The sequence below is a fragment of the Elephas maximus genome, chromosome 12 (genome assembly GCF_024166365.1).
Source record: "Elephas maximus indicus isolate mEleMax1 chromosome 12, mEleMax1 primary haplotype, whole genome shotgun sequence".
Taxonomy (NCBI): domain Eukaryota; kingdom Metazoa; phylum Chordata; class Mammalia; order Proboscidea; family Elephantidae; genus Elephas; species Elephas maximus.
The window spans coordinates 97,344,556-97,357,804 of NC_064830.1; the positions used below are offsets into that span (position 1 = coordinate 97,344,556).

The 13,249-nt window shown below is 46.8% G+C and overlaps 1 protein-coding gene across 7 annotated transcripts in view; it reads right to left on the minus strand.

The window, feature by feature from the left end:
- Positions 1-13,249, minus strand: part of CARD11 (caspase recruitment domain family member 11) — a 136,608-nt gene that overhangs the window by 42,657 nt on the left and 80,702 nt on the right. For all 7 annotated transcript variants that reach the window (XM_049904877.1, XM_049904870.1, XM_049904873.1 and 4 more), the window contains one exon: positions 2,481-2,594. In XM_049904877.1, coding sequence (XP_049760834.1) covers positions 2,481-2,487 — 7 coding nt within the window. In that variant the 5' untranslated portion in view covers positions 2,488-2,594. The remainder of the gene's footprint in view (positions 1-2,480; positions 2,595-13,249) is intronic.

Genomic DNA, 13,249 nt, shown 5'->3' on the forward strand with positions numbered 1-13,249 from the left:
CAACAACAACAGACTGACCTGAGGGCAACTAACAACAACGAAAAAGAATTTGTGTAAAGACAAATTTCTATTCTTTAAAAACACTCACTTGTGGTATTTCTGGGTCACTAAGACCAGATCTATAGTAGAACCACTCAGAGAAGCTGGGACTCATAAGACCACTCTGGAGAGGGCCAGTGAGGGGAATGTGGCCATGGAAGGGCACATGGGGCTATCACTGATATGGAAACGGTGCTGCTGCTTCTGCCGGGGGCACATGTGTCCATGTTATTGTCCTTTGTCTTATATACACACATTATATAAACAGTTTTGTACATGTATGAAAAATTTCATGGTCAAAAACTGAATATTGTTCAAGCTGTCATCAAGTTGACTCTGACACATGGTGACCCCATGTGTGTTAGAGCAGAACTGAGTTCCATAGAGTTTTCAGTGATTGATTTTTTGGAAGTAGATTGCCAGGCCTTTCTTCCGAGGTGCCTCTGGGTGGACTTGAACCTCCAGCCTTTCATTTAGCAGCTGAGTGTGTTCACCATCTGTACCACCCAGGGACTCCGTGGATAGTGTAGCTAGCCTCAAAAGAAAAATAGAAGCTAGGGCACAATTTCAAATGCATTTTCATCCCACACACTTCACTATAACTCATCCTGATTCAGTCCCATCACCTGGAATGAGTGTGTTAAGCGCGTTAAGCTCTGGGCAGTCTCTTTGAAGACAATTTGCCCAGAAATGCACTCTCAGACATGGTGGCTCTGAAGTTTAACAGCCCACAGGGCTGGATGGTTCCTGCCTCCATTCATTCTTAGCCAGAGCCGCGGCAACTCTGACCCAACCCTCAGCAGTGCTTGGCTTCGTCTGAGTCAAATACTAAATACTGTCTGCTTGCTACAAAGCACTGGGAAAGCTACTTGAAGGCACCTGGGCCAGGCTCTACAGGAAGGGTCACCTTTTTTTTAACGTGAGAAGCACAAGATCAGGAGACTGTCTCTCCATGCACAAATTCCCCGACAGTGGCTGGCCTCAATTCCCTCCCTCATCCATTCACAACATGCAGTGTGTGGCTTCCCATGGCTGTTACGTTAAAATTGAAAATCTTTACCTGGCCTCCAAGGGCTGGCATGGTTTTGTCTTCTGCCCCCATGGGCTCATCAAAGCTGTCTCCCAGGCATGCTGCCCTTCTCTCTCTGTCCCCCAAACTCCTCCTGGCTTCAGAGCCTGATTCCGCCCTATACTCTGCCTGAGACCCTCTCTTACCACTCCACCATTCAGTCTCTGGTAACCCTGACTTTACATTTTTTAAAATTTAAAGGAGACAACATATGTCACAGAATATTGTCCAATATAGTGCTGGAAGAGGAGCCCCCTAGGCTGGTGTGGTGCGATTAATTACTTTTGTGTGTGGCCTTTCTAGCCTTGGTCTTGTAGCTCCTACCCAGGTGATTGTACGGGACTGTGTGGTAGGGTGCTTGTGGCCTACCAAGGGGATCGGTCAGTTTTGCCTCAAAAGATCCAATTCCAGAGCTGAGAGAAGGATCCTACCACCACCAAGGAAGAACAGCCAGGGGCAAAGTGTGCGTCCTTTGGACCTGGGATCCCTGTGCTGAGAAGCTCCTGGAAGCAGGAGACAGAGAGATAGAAAACAAGCTGTAACCCTGAAGACAGTAAGAAATGGTGGCAGGAGAGACAGGGCAGCAGAAGCGGTGGGCCTCCCAGCCCATGGAGAGAGAAAGGTGAGTGCCTTTGGGCAGAGGCCTTAGGGCCAGGGAGGGGGCCTGCCTGCGAGCACAGCTGGGGAGAGGCTGTCCTGATGGAAGAACTGTATCCTGAGTGTTCCTGAGCCTGAACTGTGACCGTTACTTCCCTTATAAACCCCATAATCGTGAGTATGGTTTGTGAATTCTCTGTGGCCATGGCAATGAATTACTGAAGAGTAGTAGAATGTTCTAGGAGGGACGGTTGGTGTCAGAATCAGTAAAGATGGTGGAAAGAGGAGGCTTGTCTGGCCTCCACCTCTTGGGAGTCAGCCTTGCGCTGTTGATCTTGGTTCTCTCTCCCCTTGTGGGATTGGAGGAGGTTAGATACCCATCCCTACCACCCCCCACCATTTTTACAGCTAGGAAAAAAACCTATTGCTGTCAAGTAGATCTGACTCATAGTGACCCTGCAGGACAGAGCAGAACCACCCCATAGGGTTTCCAAGTCTGTAACCTTCACGGAAGCAGACTGCCACATCTTTTTCCTGTGGAGCAGCTGGTGGGTTCGAACCGCCAACCTTTTGGTTAGCAGCTGAGCGCTTAACCACTGCACCACCAGGGCTCCTTCCCTAGGCTGGAAGGCACTCAAAATACTCAGTGGCCGCAACATGGACTTGAGCATCCCAAGGATCATGAAGATGGCATAGGACTGTGGAACGTTTTGGTCTGTTGTATGTGAGGTCAATGCAACTAACAACAGCAACAACAACAATGTATGTCAAGTACCTGGCATTCAGTAAGTGCTCAATAGGCAGGAACTGCTATGCTATTATTTCTGGCTGGGCCTTGTCTTTCCGTGAGCTGGTCTCAGTCTGGACCCGGAGTTCGGATGGCGGAGATCTGAAAAGGAAAAGACCATTAGATCTGAAGCTGGGTGGAGGTTACAGAGAGAATCACTCAAGTGTCAAAGCAACACTCCTTGGCAAGAAAAGGCCAGGAACTCATGTGACGGCGTTTCTCCAAGTGGCACTGATGGGGTGGACTGCCGCCAGGTACTGCTGAGGGGAAGGACAGCCTGGAAGGTCAGTGACCCCAAGCCCTAAGGCCTCAGGGATGGAGGACAGGTCTGCAGGAGCCTCTGGGATCACTCATGGCAGTGTGGGGGTCTTAGCTGGGGTTCGACAAAAGCACTTGCAGAGTGGAGACATTCTAATCAGCGGCTAATTCATCAGATCAAAGCAGCACACCGCATTCCCACACCCGGAAGAGTTCCCTTCACTGTGAATTATGTCTTTGGCCTCCAGCTTCCCACAGGCTGGGCAGGAACCTGCCATGGCACACTGCGTGTGATTTCCCAAGGGTGGCGTTGCTCACGGTGACTGACAAGGCCACTGCTGACACACAGCTCAGGCCCTCCAGCTGTCCAGCCAAGGAGGTGGGTTTACGGGGACTTGTCAGTTCTCTCTCTGGAGCAAGGGAGGTTGGAGAAGGGAAACTGACTCAAACCCTGAGAAGGTGAGGAGGCGCCCCACCTTTTCCACAGCTGCCAGAAACCTGCCAGGATCCCAGGGTGGGGCAGCTGTTCAAAGACAGGACCCCAGGACACCGCTGTTTAATCAGTCACTTGCTTGTTTCAGGCTTTGAGGATTAATCACAGGTGACACCCATGCTCCCAGGGCTGACAGAAGCTGCTCTTGCCGGGTGTCAGGGAAGATCAGAGCGAGCTGTCAGAGCCCCCGAGCCCCTGGGGCAGTGCAGAGACAGGCATCTCTAGAGGACACACTCTCCTTGGCCTCCACGGCTCCTGCCCTGTGGAGGACAGGGGCAGTCATACTGCTTCCCGGCACTGTGGGCAGGGCACGGCACGGCACGGGGGAACCCACAGACCCCAGGGCCCCAGCAGCCAACACTTCTTCTAAGAAGGTTAAAGATCAGCACGGTGGTCGACAAGCCAATGAACAAAAGCCAACGGAAATTATACTTTTCTGTATTTGCATTTAAAAAATGAGAACATGCATTTCTTTTACCATCAGAAGAAAAAGCTTTTTCTTTTTTTTTAATGGGAAGAGAAGTTTTAATTGTTAAGGAAGGGAAAACAGGTTTGTAGAACTATGCTTGCTGTCCTATCTTCCCACCATTCCACAGCAGGTTGGGGAAACCAAGGCACCCAACCAATAATGAGGCCAAAATTTCAATTTCTGTCCTCTGAGTTGTGATTACAACCCTCAAGAACTTAGTCCCAAGACCAGAGGAGACTTAGAGGATACTTCTCTTGAGAGATTGACTTATAACATTCAACTGCCTGGAACAATACCTTTAAAAAGTCTTACAGACTCTTGAGTGTGTGCCAGGCACTTTTTTAAGCATAATTGATAAATCTTATGAACCCTTTGAGGTAGGTGGTTTCAGCCATTGAAAACCCTGTGGAGTACAGTTCTACGCTGACACACATGGGGTCGCCACAAGTTGAAGTCAACGTGACGCCAACTGGTCATCTAGTATTACCTTTATCATCACCATTTTACTGCCAAGGAAATCAAAGGTTGGAGAGGTTCAAGGTCACCTACCTAGCACCGAGGGCAAGATTTGGAGCCAAGGTTCTCTGACTTCCGCTTAATCGATACTATCCAGGTGCTGTTAAGTGATTCAGATTCCTGGCAACTCCGTGTGCGTCAGAGTAGAACTGTGTCGCGTAGGGTTTTCAATGGTTAATTTTTTGGAGGTTGATCACCAGGCCTTTCTTCCCAGGCACCTATGGGTGGACTTGAACTGCCAACCTTTTGGTTAGCAGCTAAGCATTTAATCATTTGTACCACCCAGTATCACTACTGCTATATAGCCCCTAGAATTGCTTTTTGTTAAAGCTTACTTTTTAAAGGGCTGTAACCAAAAAGCATGTGCACAGAAACTTCTTGAAATATGCTAACACACAACCTTAAGACACAACTAAAACCAAATTCTAGGATGGCAGATACTGACTCAGGGTTGAAAAGAACAATTCCTTCTCTACTAAAGGAATCAATTTCCTAGTGAATGATGACCTCCCCATCATTGGTGTTATTCAACCACAACTGATGCCCATTTACTCTAACGTAAAGCCCCATAGTTGACAAGCAGAACTTGTACAAACAGTTTTTGATGCCTCCCAATAAGGGACCCTGGTGGGACAATGGTTAAGTGCTCGGCTGCTAACTAAATGCTTGGCAGTTTGAACCTACCAGTGGCTCCACGGGAGAAAGGCCTGGCAATCTATTTCTGTAAAGATTACAGATTTAGGAGCCCTTTGGGGCGGTTCTATGAGTCGGAATTGACTCGACAGCAACGGAGTTATGGGGCAGTTCTACTCTGTCACATGGGGTCATTATGAGTCGGAATTGACTTGATGGCACACAACAACAATAACAATTTAAGAATAACAGAGAACCAAGGATTACTTGGTGTTTGAGGGAAGTCTCCATGTGAAAGGCAGAGACTGAAATAGACAAATGGATGCAAGGAGACTACAGCAAGCAGACGAGACATAGGGTAAGAGAAATGTATAAAAACCACAACCCTATAATTAAGATCCATTAAGAGATTAGGCACGATATTGCATCCATAAACAATAGGAAGATGCTGTGAAGAGGGATCAGTCGTAGAACAAGAAAGCACTCTTGGTAATTAAAAATAAGGTAGCAGAAACTGAAAATCGATAGATGTCTTGGAAAATGAAGTTGAGAAGTCTTCAAAAAAAGTTAAATAAACAAAAAATTAAAGAGAAGGAAGATAAGAAAGGGAAAAACACAATCAATTTAGAAGGTGTAATACCCAATAAATAGAAATACTGGAAAGGGAGAACACAGAAAATTAAGGGATGAAATAAATAAATAATATGAGAGACTTCTCAATGGAAGAACATGAGTTTTCAGATTTAAAGGGCCCACTGAGTGTTCAGTACAATCACTGGGGAAAGATCCTTCCCAGAACACATCACAGTAGAATTCCAGACCACTAGGGAATAAGAGAAGACCCTAAAAGCTCCCAGAGATAAAACATCAGGTCACATACCAAGAACTGGAAAAAACTGTGATGCCAGACTTCTCAACATCAATAACGGAAGCAAGGGGATAATGAGACAGCGGCTTCAGGTTTCTGATAGAAACAGTTTCTAACCTAGAATTTTATACCCACCTGTCTTAGTTATCTCGGGCCAGTAACAGAAATACCACAAGTGGGTGGCTTTAACAAACAGAAATTTACTTTCTCACAGTTTAGGAGGCTAGAAGTTTGAATTCAGGGCGCCAGTTCTAGGCGAAGGCTCTCTCTCTGTCCACTCTGGGGGGAAAGTCCTTGTTTCTTTTCAGCTTGTGTTCCTTGGCTCCTTGGTGATCTTCATGTGGTGTTGCATCTATCTTCCCCCCATTTCTGCTTGCTTTTCTATGCCTAATCTTCTCTTTTTTTTATCTCAAAGGCGACTGACTTAAAATACACTCTACTCTCATAACGTTCTTACCACAACAAAGAAAATCCATTCCCAAATGAAATTATAACCACAAGTATAGGGGTTAGGATTTATAACACATATTGTTGGGGGACACAACTCAATCCAAAACACCTCTCAAACTATTAAGTGTGAAAACAGAATGAAATGATTTTCAGAAAAGCAAGGACTCCGAAAATATATCTCCCGTGGGTCCTTTCTTAGGAAGCTATTGTAGGGTATGCTCTAGCAGAATAAGGGACTAAAGCAATAAAGAGGAAGATACGGAGCCCAGAAAGCAAGGGCGCTGATTTAAGAAAGCAGCAAGGAGAGGCCCAGAATGAGAGCCCTGCAGCAAAGAGTGGTTGGCCAAGATCACAGCGGGAGCATGGAGGGTCCTTCAAGGGAGGTGTCAGTGGGAAAGACTGTACTGATATTGGATATATTTGATAATTTAGGAAATATTGTCAGGCAAATGATAGATCTGAGAAGCACCAAACCAAAAAACCAAACGCAGTGCCATCGAGTCGATTCCGACTCATAGCGACCCTATAGGACAGAGTAGAACTGCCCCATAGGGTTTCCAAGGAGTGCCTGGTGGATTCGAACTGCCGACCCTTTGGTTTGCAGCTGTAGCACTTAACCACTACACCACCAGGGTTTCCCTGAGAAGCACAGGGAAAAAAAAAAAAAAAATAAGGATAGGTACATTTTCTGCAATCACCAGAAAAGGACATCCTGGTTGGTAAAACTAAGGGTCAGTGAAAATGAGGGAAACCTTCAATGAGACGGCTTGCTACAATAATAGCCACAACAGTGAACTCAAACACACCAACAATCATGAAAAGGGCACAGGACCAGGCACCGTTTTGTTCTGTTATACACAAACGTTTTGTTCTGTTATACATAAACGTTTTGTTCTGTTATACATGAGTCAGAGCCAACGTGAAGGCAGCTAACAACACATTTACAAAACTGAGTTACTAAAAAAAAAAAGAGAGAGAGAGAGAGGCAATATTAACTCCAGGAAAAATAAAAAAGATACACAAAGAGGGAAAGAAAATCACAGCACACAACTTGCCTCAACATAAACAATATTTACCTAGTCATAATAACATAGACATTCCCAATGATTAAACAAAAGAATCCTGACCTAAATGTAGTAAGAGTGGAGGAAGAGGAAGAGGGAAAACGGAGTAGAAGTAAAAGAGCTAAACCCTGGTCGAGCTAACAATAGTTCAACAGATAATGTCTTAAAATCAGCGTATCAATGCAGCATATTCTTTGGAAATAGGGTGGTGAATAACAGACCAAACAACAGCAACAACAAAAACCCAAAACAAAACAGTGAAAAACAGGACTGGGGTTGGTGACGGCAGGGTTAGGGACCGATGGTTTTCATTACAAGCCTATTTTGCCTTTTAACTATGCATGGCATATGTATTACTTTGGTAAAAAAGAAAAATTAATGAGAAATGACGCACGTCAATGAGTGGAAATACGGATAATGCATTTAAGCATGAAGAACGATGTAATGATCCCCAGTCTCTGCACAGACCCTGCTTGGTCGGCAGTAATCTGCAGCAGTGCTTGTGAGACAGCTCACCCCTCCTGAACTAGAAGTGCCAACTGCGTGGCGGGGCGGGGCGGGGGGGAGGGGGCTTCACATATGTCACCCCTCTTAACCTTCACAGGAGCACCGGAAGGCAGGTATGATCATCCCCATTTTATGGATAAGGAAGCAGGAGAAGAGAGTTAAGTAATGGGGCTGAGATTCTACAGCCACTAAGTACAAAGAGTCCAACATAGCTCCGGCTGCCTCCACGTTACTTGATCTTAATTAAACCAGTGGCAACAAACAAACAAACAAACAAACAAACAACCAACCAACCAACCAACCAGCCAGCCAGCCAGCCAACCAACCAACCAACCAACCAACCAACCAACCTGTTGCTGTAGATTCTGACTCACAGGACACAGTGGAACTGCCCCATAGGGTTTCCAAGGAGTGGCTGGTGAATTGGAACCACTGGCCTTTTGGTTGGCAGCCAAGCTCTTACCCACTGTGCCACCAGAGTTCAAACACGTGTTAAGCAGCTGCTCATGCCAGCCAAGGAGCCCTGTCTGCTCAGCTGCTAACCGAAAGGTTGGCAGTTTGAATCCACCCAGCAGCCCCTTGGGAGAAAGACCTGGTGATCTGCTTCCATAAAGATCACAGCCTAGAAAATCCCATGGGGCAGTTCTACTCTGTCACATGGGGTCACTATGAGTCGAAAATGAACTCGAGGGGTCCCAACAACCACAGATGCCAGACACTGTGCTAAATGCTCGCTATGAATTATCACATCTGATCCTCACAAAACCCCGAGGAGGTAGATACTACTGAAAACCAGCTGCCTTGAGTCGATCCCCGGTTGTGGCAACCCCACGGGTGTCAGAGTAGAACTGTGCTCCACAGGGTTTTTAACGGCCGTGATCTTTCAGAAGGAGACCACCTGGCCTTTCTTCTGTGGCACCTCAGAGTGGATTTGAATCTCCAACCTTTTAGTTAGCAGCCAAGTGTGTTCACGGATCCCAAATACTACTACAGTTTCTAGAAGAGAAAACTGGTTCAGAGTGGCTCAGCAACCTGCCACGTTATCTATCTCATCTCTGCATCCCCCACAGAACTCAGAACGGGCCTTACTCTTAAGTGTTCAATATATATTTGTTAGGTGAATAAACAAAAATAACTATCAAAAACTTGAATACAATGAGCAATGAGGCTGCCGTGGCTTCAAATGCAGAAAGCACCCAGCCCTTTGGAGATGAGCTGTCTTTGGGGCACCGACCCCTCTTCCCTGGAAGGGCTGCCACAGAGTAAAAGCTTTGGAACTAGAAGTGGGTTAGCAGTCAGTTAGATAAATGGATCCCTGATTAACTGATTTGCCTTAATGACGGGACTGAGCCATAGGATATGGAGGGTTTAATTATTCCAATGAAATGTCCACTTAATTGAAAGGACTTCTGGCAAAAAAAAAAAGGGGGGGGAAAGATTATTTAAAAGGATGATGTACTGCACGCGAGGAAGGACTGAAGAGGCCCAGGCAAATCCCCATACTCCTGCCATCCGCAGCAGTTACGGCCCTGAAATTAAAGCTTTATGGAAAGGGGCTAGAGCCCGCCCTCCATATGCTCCTCCATCCCAACCCCCTTCATTACTTTAAAAAAAAAAAGGGGAGGTGGGGGCACACCTAGAGAAGCACCTAAAAAACTCCCCCTGCAAGATTCTTCCCTGGCATCTCAGTTAGCTTTTTAACCTCTGCTGATCTCAGCCTATTCAACCAAAACATGGAGATGATAATATTTCCCATCAATTAACATGCATATAGAAATCAGCAGAGCTGCACTGATAAGTATTTCGAAAGCAGCAATTAGCGTTTTAAATTCACGGTAGAGGGGCAGACACTGCCAGCTGCCGACCCAATACCCATCCTCTCTAACTCATGAGCAGATTCCCAATTTGTTTGGGGTGTGACTGTGACCATCTACAAAACTTCATTTCCCGCCTCCCTTGCAGCTAGAGGTGGCTGTGTGGCACAATTCTGGCCAAGGAGATGACAAGCAGAAGTTAATGGGCGGGACTGCTAGGAAAGCTCTTTAAGGGGGGCAGAATCAGGTGTGAATAGCCGTTTACGCGTCCCATCTTCCTACCTGGACCACAGATGCAATCCTTGGAAGTGGCGCAGCCATCTTGTGAGCATGAAGACAAAGGCCGCACTCTAAAGATGACTGAATGGAATGTTAGAAGGACATTGGGCCATTGAGGGCAGCCCTCGACAGCTAGCCTGTGAGTTCATGAGAAGAATAAAAGCCCTGGTATGTATAAACCAGGGAGCCCTGGTGGTGCAGTGGTTAAGTGCTCAGCTGCTAACCAAAAGGTCAGCAGTTTGAACCCACGAGTGGCTCTGCAGGAGAAAAGACCTGGCGATCTGCTCCCATAAAAGAGTACGGCCTAGGAAGCCCCATGGGGCAGTTCTACTCTGTCTTATAAGGTTGCTATGAGTTGGAATCGATTAGACGGCACACAACAACAACATGTATAAACTGGTGGCTGTGTTTCTACTACTTGTAGCTGAAAACAGTCCTAACAGATACAAGTGACAAATAGGACCCAAGCCTTCTAAAAAAGTCATATTCGTCCCAGCCGCAGACTGCCCTTATCTGTCTGTTTATTCCCATTCCCATTCCCTTCTTTGGGATACAAAACCAGTCCTCAATGAATAAGGACTAAGTTGTTGCTGTGTGCCATCGAATCGATTCTGACTCATAGCAATCCCACGTGGCAGAGTAGAACTTCCCCATAGGGTTTTCTAGGCTGAAATCTTTAGGGGAGCAGATTGCCAGGTCTTTCTCCCATGGAGCGACTGGTGGGTCTGAACCACTGACTTTTCGGTTAGCAGGTGGGTGCTTAACCATCACACCACCAAGGCTCCTAAGGACTAAGAACTGCCCATCTATAAAGTGTTGTGGGGCACTGAAACAAACTGTGTGACTCTAAGGGACTCGCAGTACCATCAGGAAGACAAGGCATTGCCCAGGAAATGGTAACTAATAGATTCTACGTCACCATCCACACGCTCAACTCTTGCAGCATACATACAGGACAATGTATTCCACCTGCGTCAGCCAACCTCCGCTCCTGCCCCTCGTTTCCCACTCAACCTCTCCGCACTTCATCCTCCACAAAAATGCCCACTGGAGCCCATCTCTCCCTTGTTTGGCCCCCATTAGAAAAAATACAACCAGAACGTTCCTTAGAAGCTAAGATGGTGAGACTTTGGCTCCCATACTTTGGACACGTCATCAGGAAAGGCCATTGCTAGAAAAGGATGTCATGGTTGGAAAGTGGAGGGTCAGTGAAAACAAGGGAAACCCTCCATGAGATGGATTGACATGGTGGCTGAAACGATGGACTCAAACATACCAAGAATCATGAAGGTGGCGCTGGATGTGGCCACATTTCTTCTGTTGTGTATAAGGTCGCCGTGAGTTGGAGCTGACTAGATGGCAACTAACAACAACAAGATTCCATAGGCACCCAACCTCCTCCCCATCTCACCTCACAGCCAGGCTTCTCTGCTGTCATCGTGGGCACTGCCCACCTGCCCCAAGGCATCTCCTTGGGCACCAAGCTACTGATAATGTTTATACCTGAGTCTTCTTGCGGTGTGGCTACCTTCACTTACTTTCAGGTTACTTGGGCAAAGGGCCAACAGTTTCTGCTGAATAAAAATGCTTTGGCTTGGCATCATTTAGGAAAGGAGGAAGCCTAACTAGGAAGTCAGGATTCTAGGGCATGGCACATTTATTGAGCCTAGAGCTCAAGGGAGCCCTGGCAGTGCAGTGGTTAAGCACTCCGGTGCTAACTGAAAGGTTGTCAGTTTACATTGACCAGCTGCTCTGTGGGAGAAAGATGTGGCACTCTGTGTCTGTAAAGATTAAACCCGAAACCAAACCGAACCCATTGCCTTTGAGTCGATCCCAACTCATAGCAACCCTATAGGACAGAGTAGAACTGCCCCATAGTGTTTCCAAGGCTGTAATCTTTATGGAAGCTGACTGCCACATCTTTCTCCCACAAATCAGTTGGTGGGTTTGAACTGCCGATCTTTCGCTTAGCAGCCAAGTGCTTAACCACTGTGCCACCATGACTCCTTTCTATAAAGATTACTGCCTTGGAAATCCTATGAGGCAGTTCTACTCTGTCACATGGCGTCATTATGAGTCAGAATCGACTCAACAGCAATGGAGTCCAAGGACATGGTCATACATCTCCCGTGTCACCCAAAGTCCTACTCATACCTGTTCAGAGTTTATTCCACAGTGGTTCCTGACTTGTACCAAGGCAGAGAATTCTGGAAGGGCATACCCCTCCTGCATTACCGAAGGATATTGCTTCCCCTCTCCCCCAGCTCTCATTTTTCTAACACTACTGCAGAGAAGCTTTTGGAAAAAAAAGTACAATTAGGAATGACAGATTTAAATTGCTCCGAAATGCGTATCCATTTATCACATGGGTTCTTTATGAGCATTTCTCCATCTGGATTCCAGCGCCGTGCACAGAGCCAAGTGACAGTTGCAAGGGTCACTGTAAACCATGCTGGCCACTTGGCCAAACCTAAATCCCACTGAGGTCACCCTGTTGGACTTCTGTGAAGTGCAGTCTAGCTACGGGGCCAGCCAGAGGAGTCCTGTGGCCTTGGTGATAGTAAAGCTCTGCTCTCCCCTGCTGTTGTCTCCAATGCGGGGCCAACAAATCCACCTTCGCCGAGGGGGACTGCAATGTCACTGAGACCGCCAGGTGATTCCAATCCGAGAGGCCTCTGTGTTTTCAAAGACAGCCCCTTTGCCTCATCTGTGGCCTTGAAGGTATTCTTTTCCAGTGGCATGTTCTTCAGTATCTTGGCTATCTATTGTTTGGGTTGGGAGCAACTTGGCAAGCCCGCTATCCCTCTTTGAATTCTTGATGTCAGTCTTTGACTCGGTTTGGAACCAGGCTCTCTAGTATTGTTATGGATCCTCCCAAAAGATACATACATGTGAACATGACCCTGCTTGGGGAAATAGGGTCTTTTTTAGAAGATCTTATCAGTTTTGTTCAGGACCTCTTGCTGGAGTTGTTGTTAGCTGCTGTCTAGTTGGCCTTCACTTTTGGTGACCCTGTGGACAATGGAACAAAATGCTGCCGGGTCTCGTGCCATCCCAATGTGGAGAGGACCACTGTGATCCATGGGGTTTTCATTGGCTGATTTTCAGAAGCAGATCACCAGGCCTTTCTTCCTAGTCTTAAGTCTGGAAGCTCCGCTGAAACCTGTTCAGCCTCATAGTAACACGCAAGCCTCTAGTGACAGATGGGTGGTGGCTGTGCATGGCTAGAAATCGAATGTGGGTCTCCTGCGTGGGAGGCGAGGGTTCTACCAGTGAGTCACCAATGAGTCCTAATCCAAATCCCTTCTGAGCGATGTCTTCTAAAAGGAGAACCGACATGGAGAGGAGTCAGACCCCCGTGAAAGATGCTAGGTAACTATGGAGACAGATGCACCTACAAGCAGCA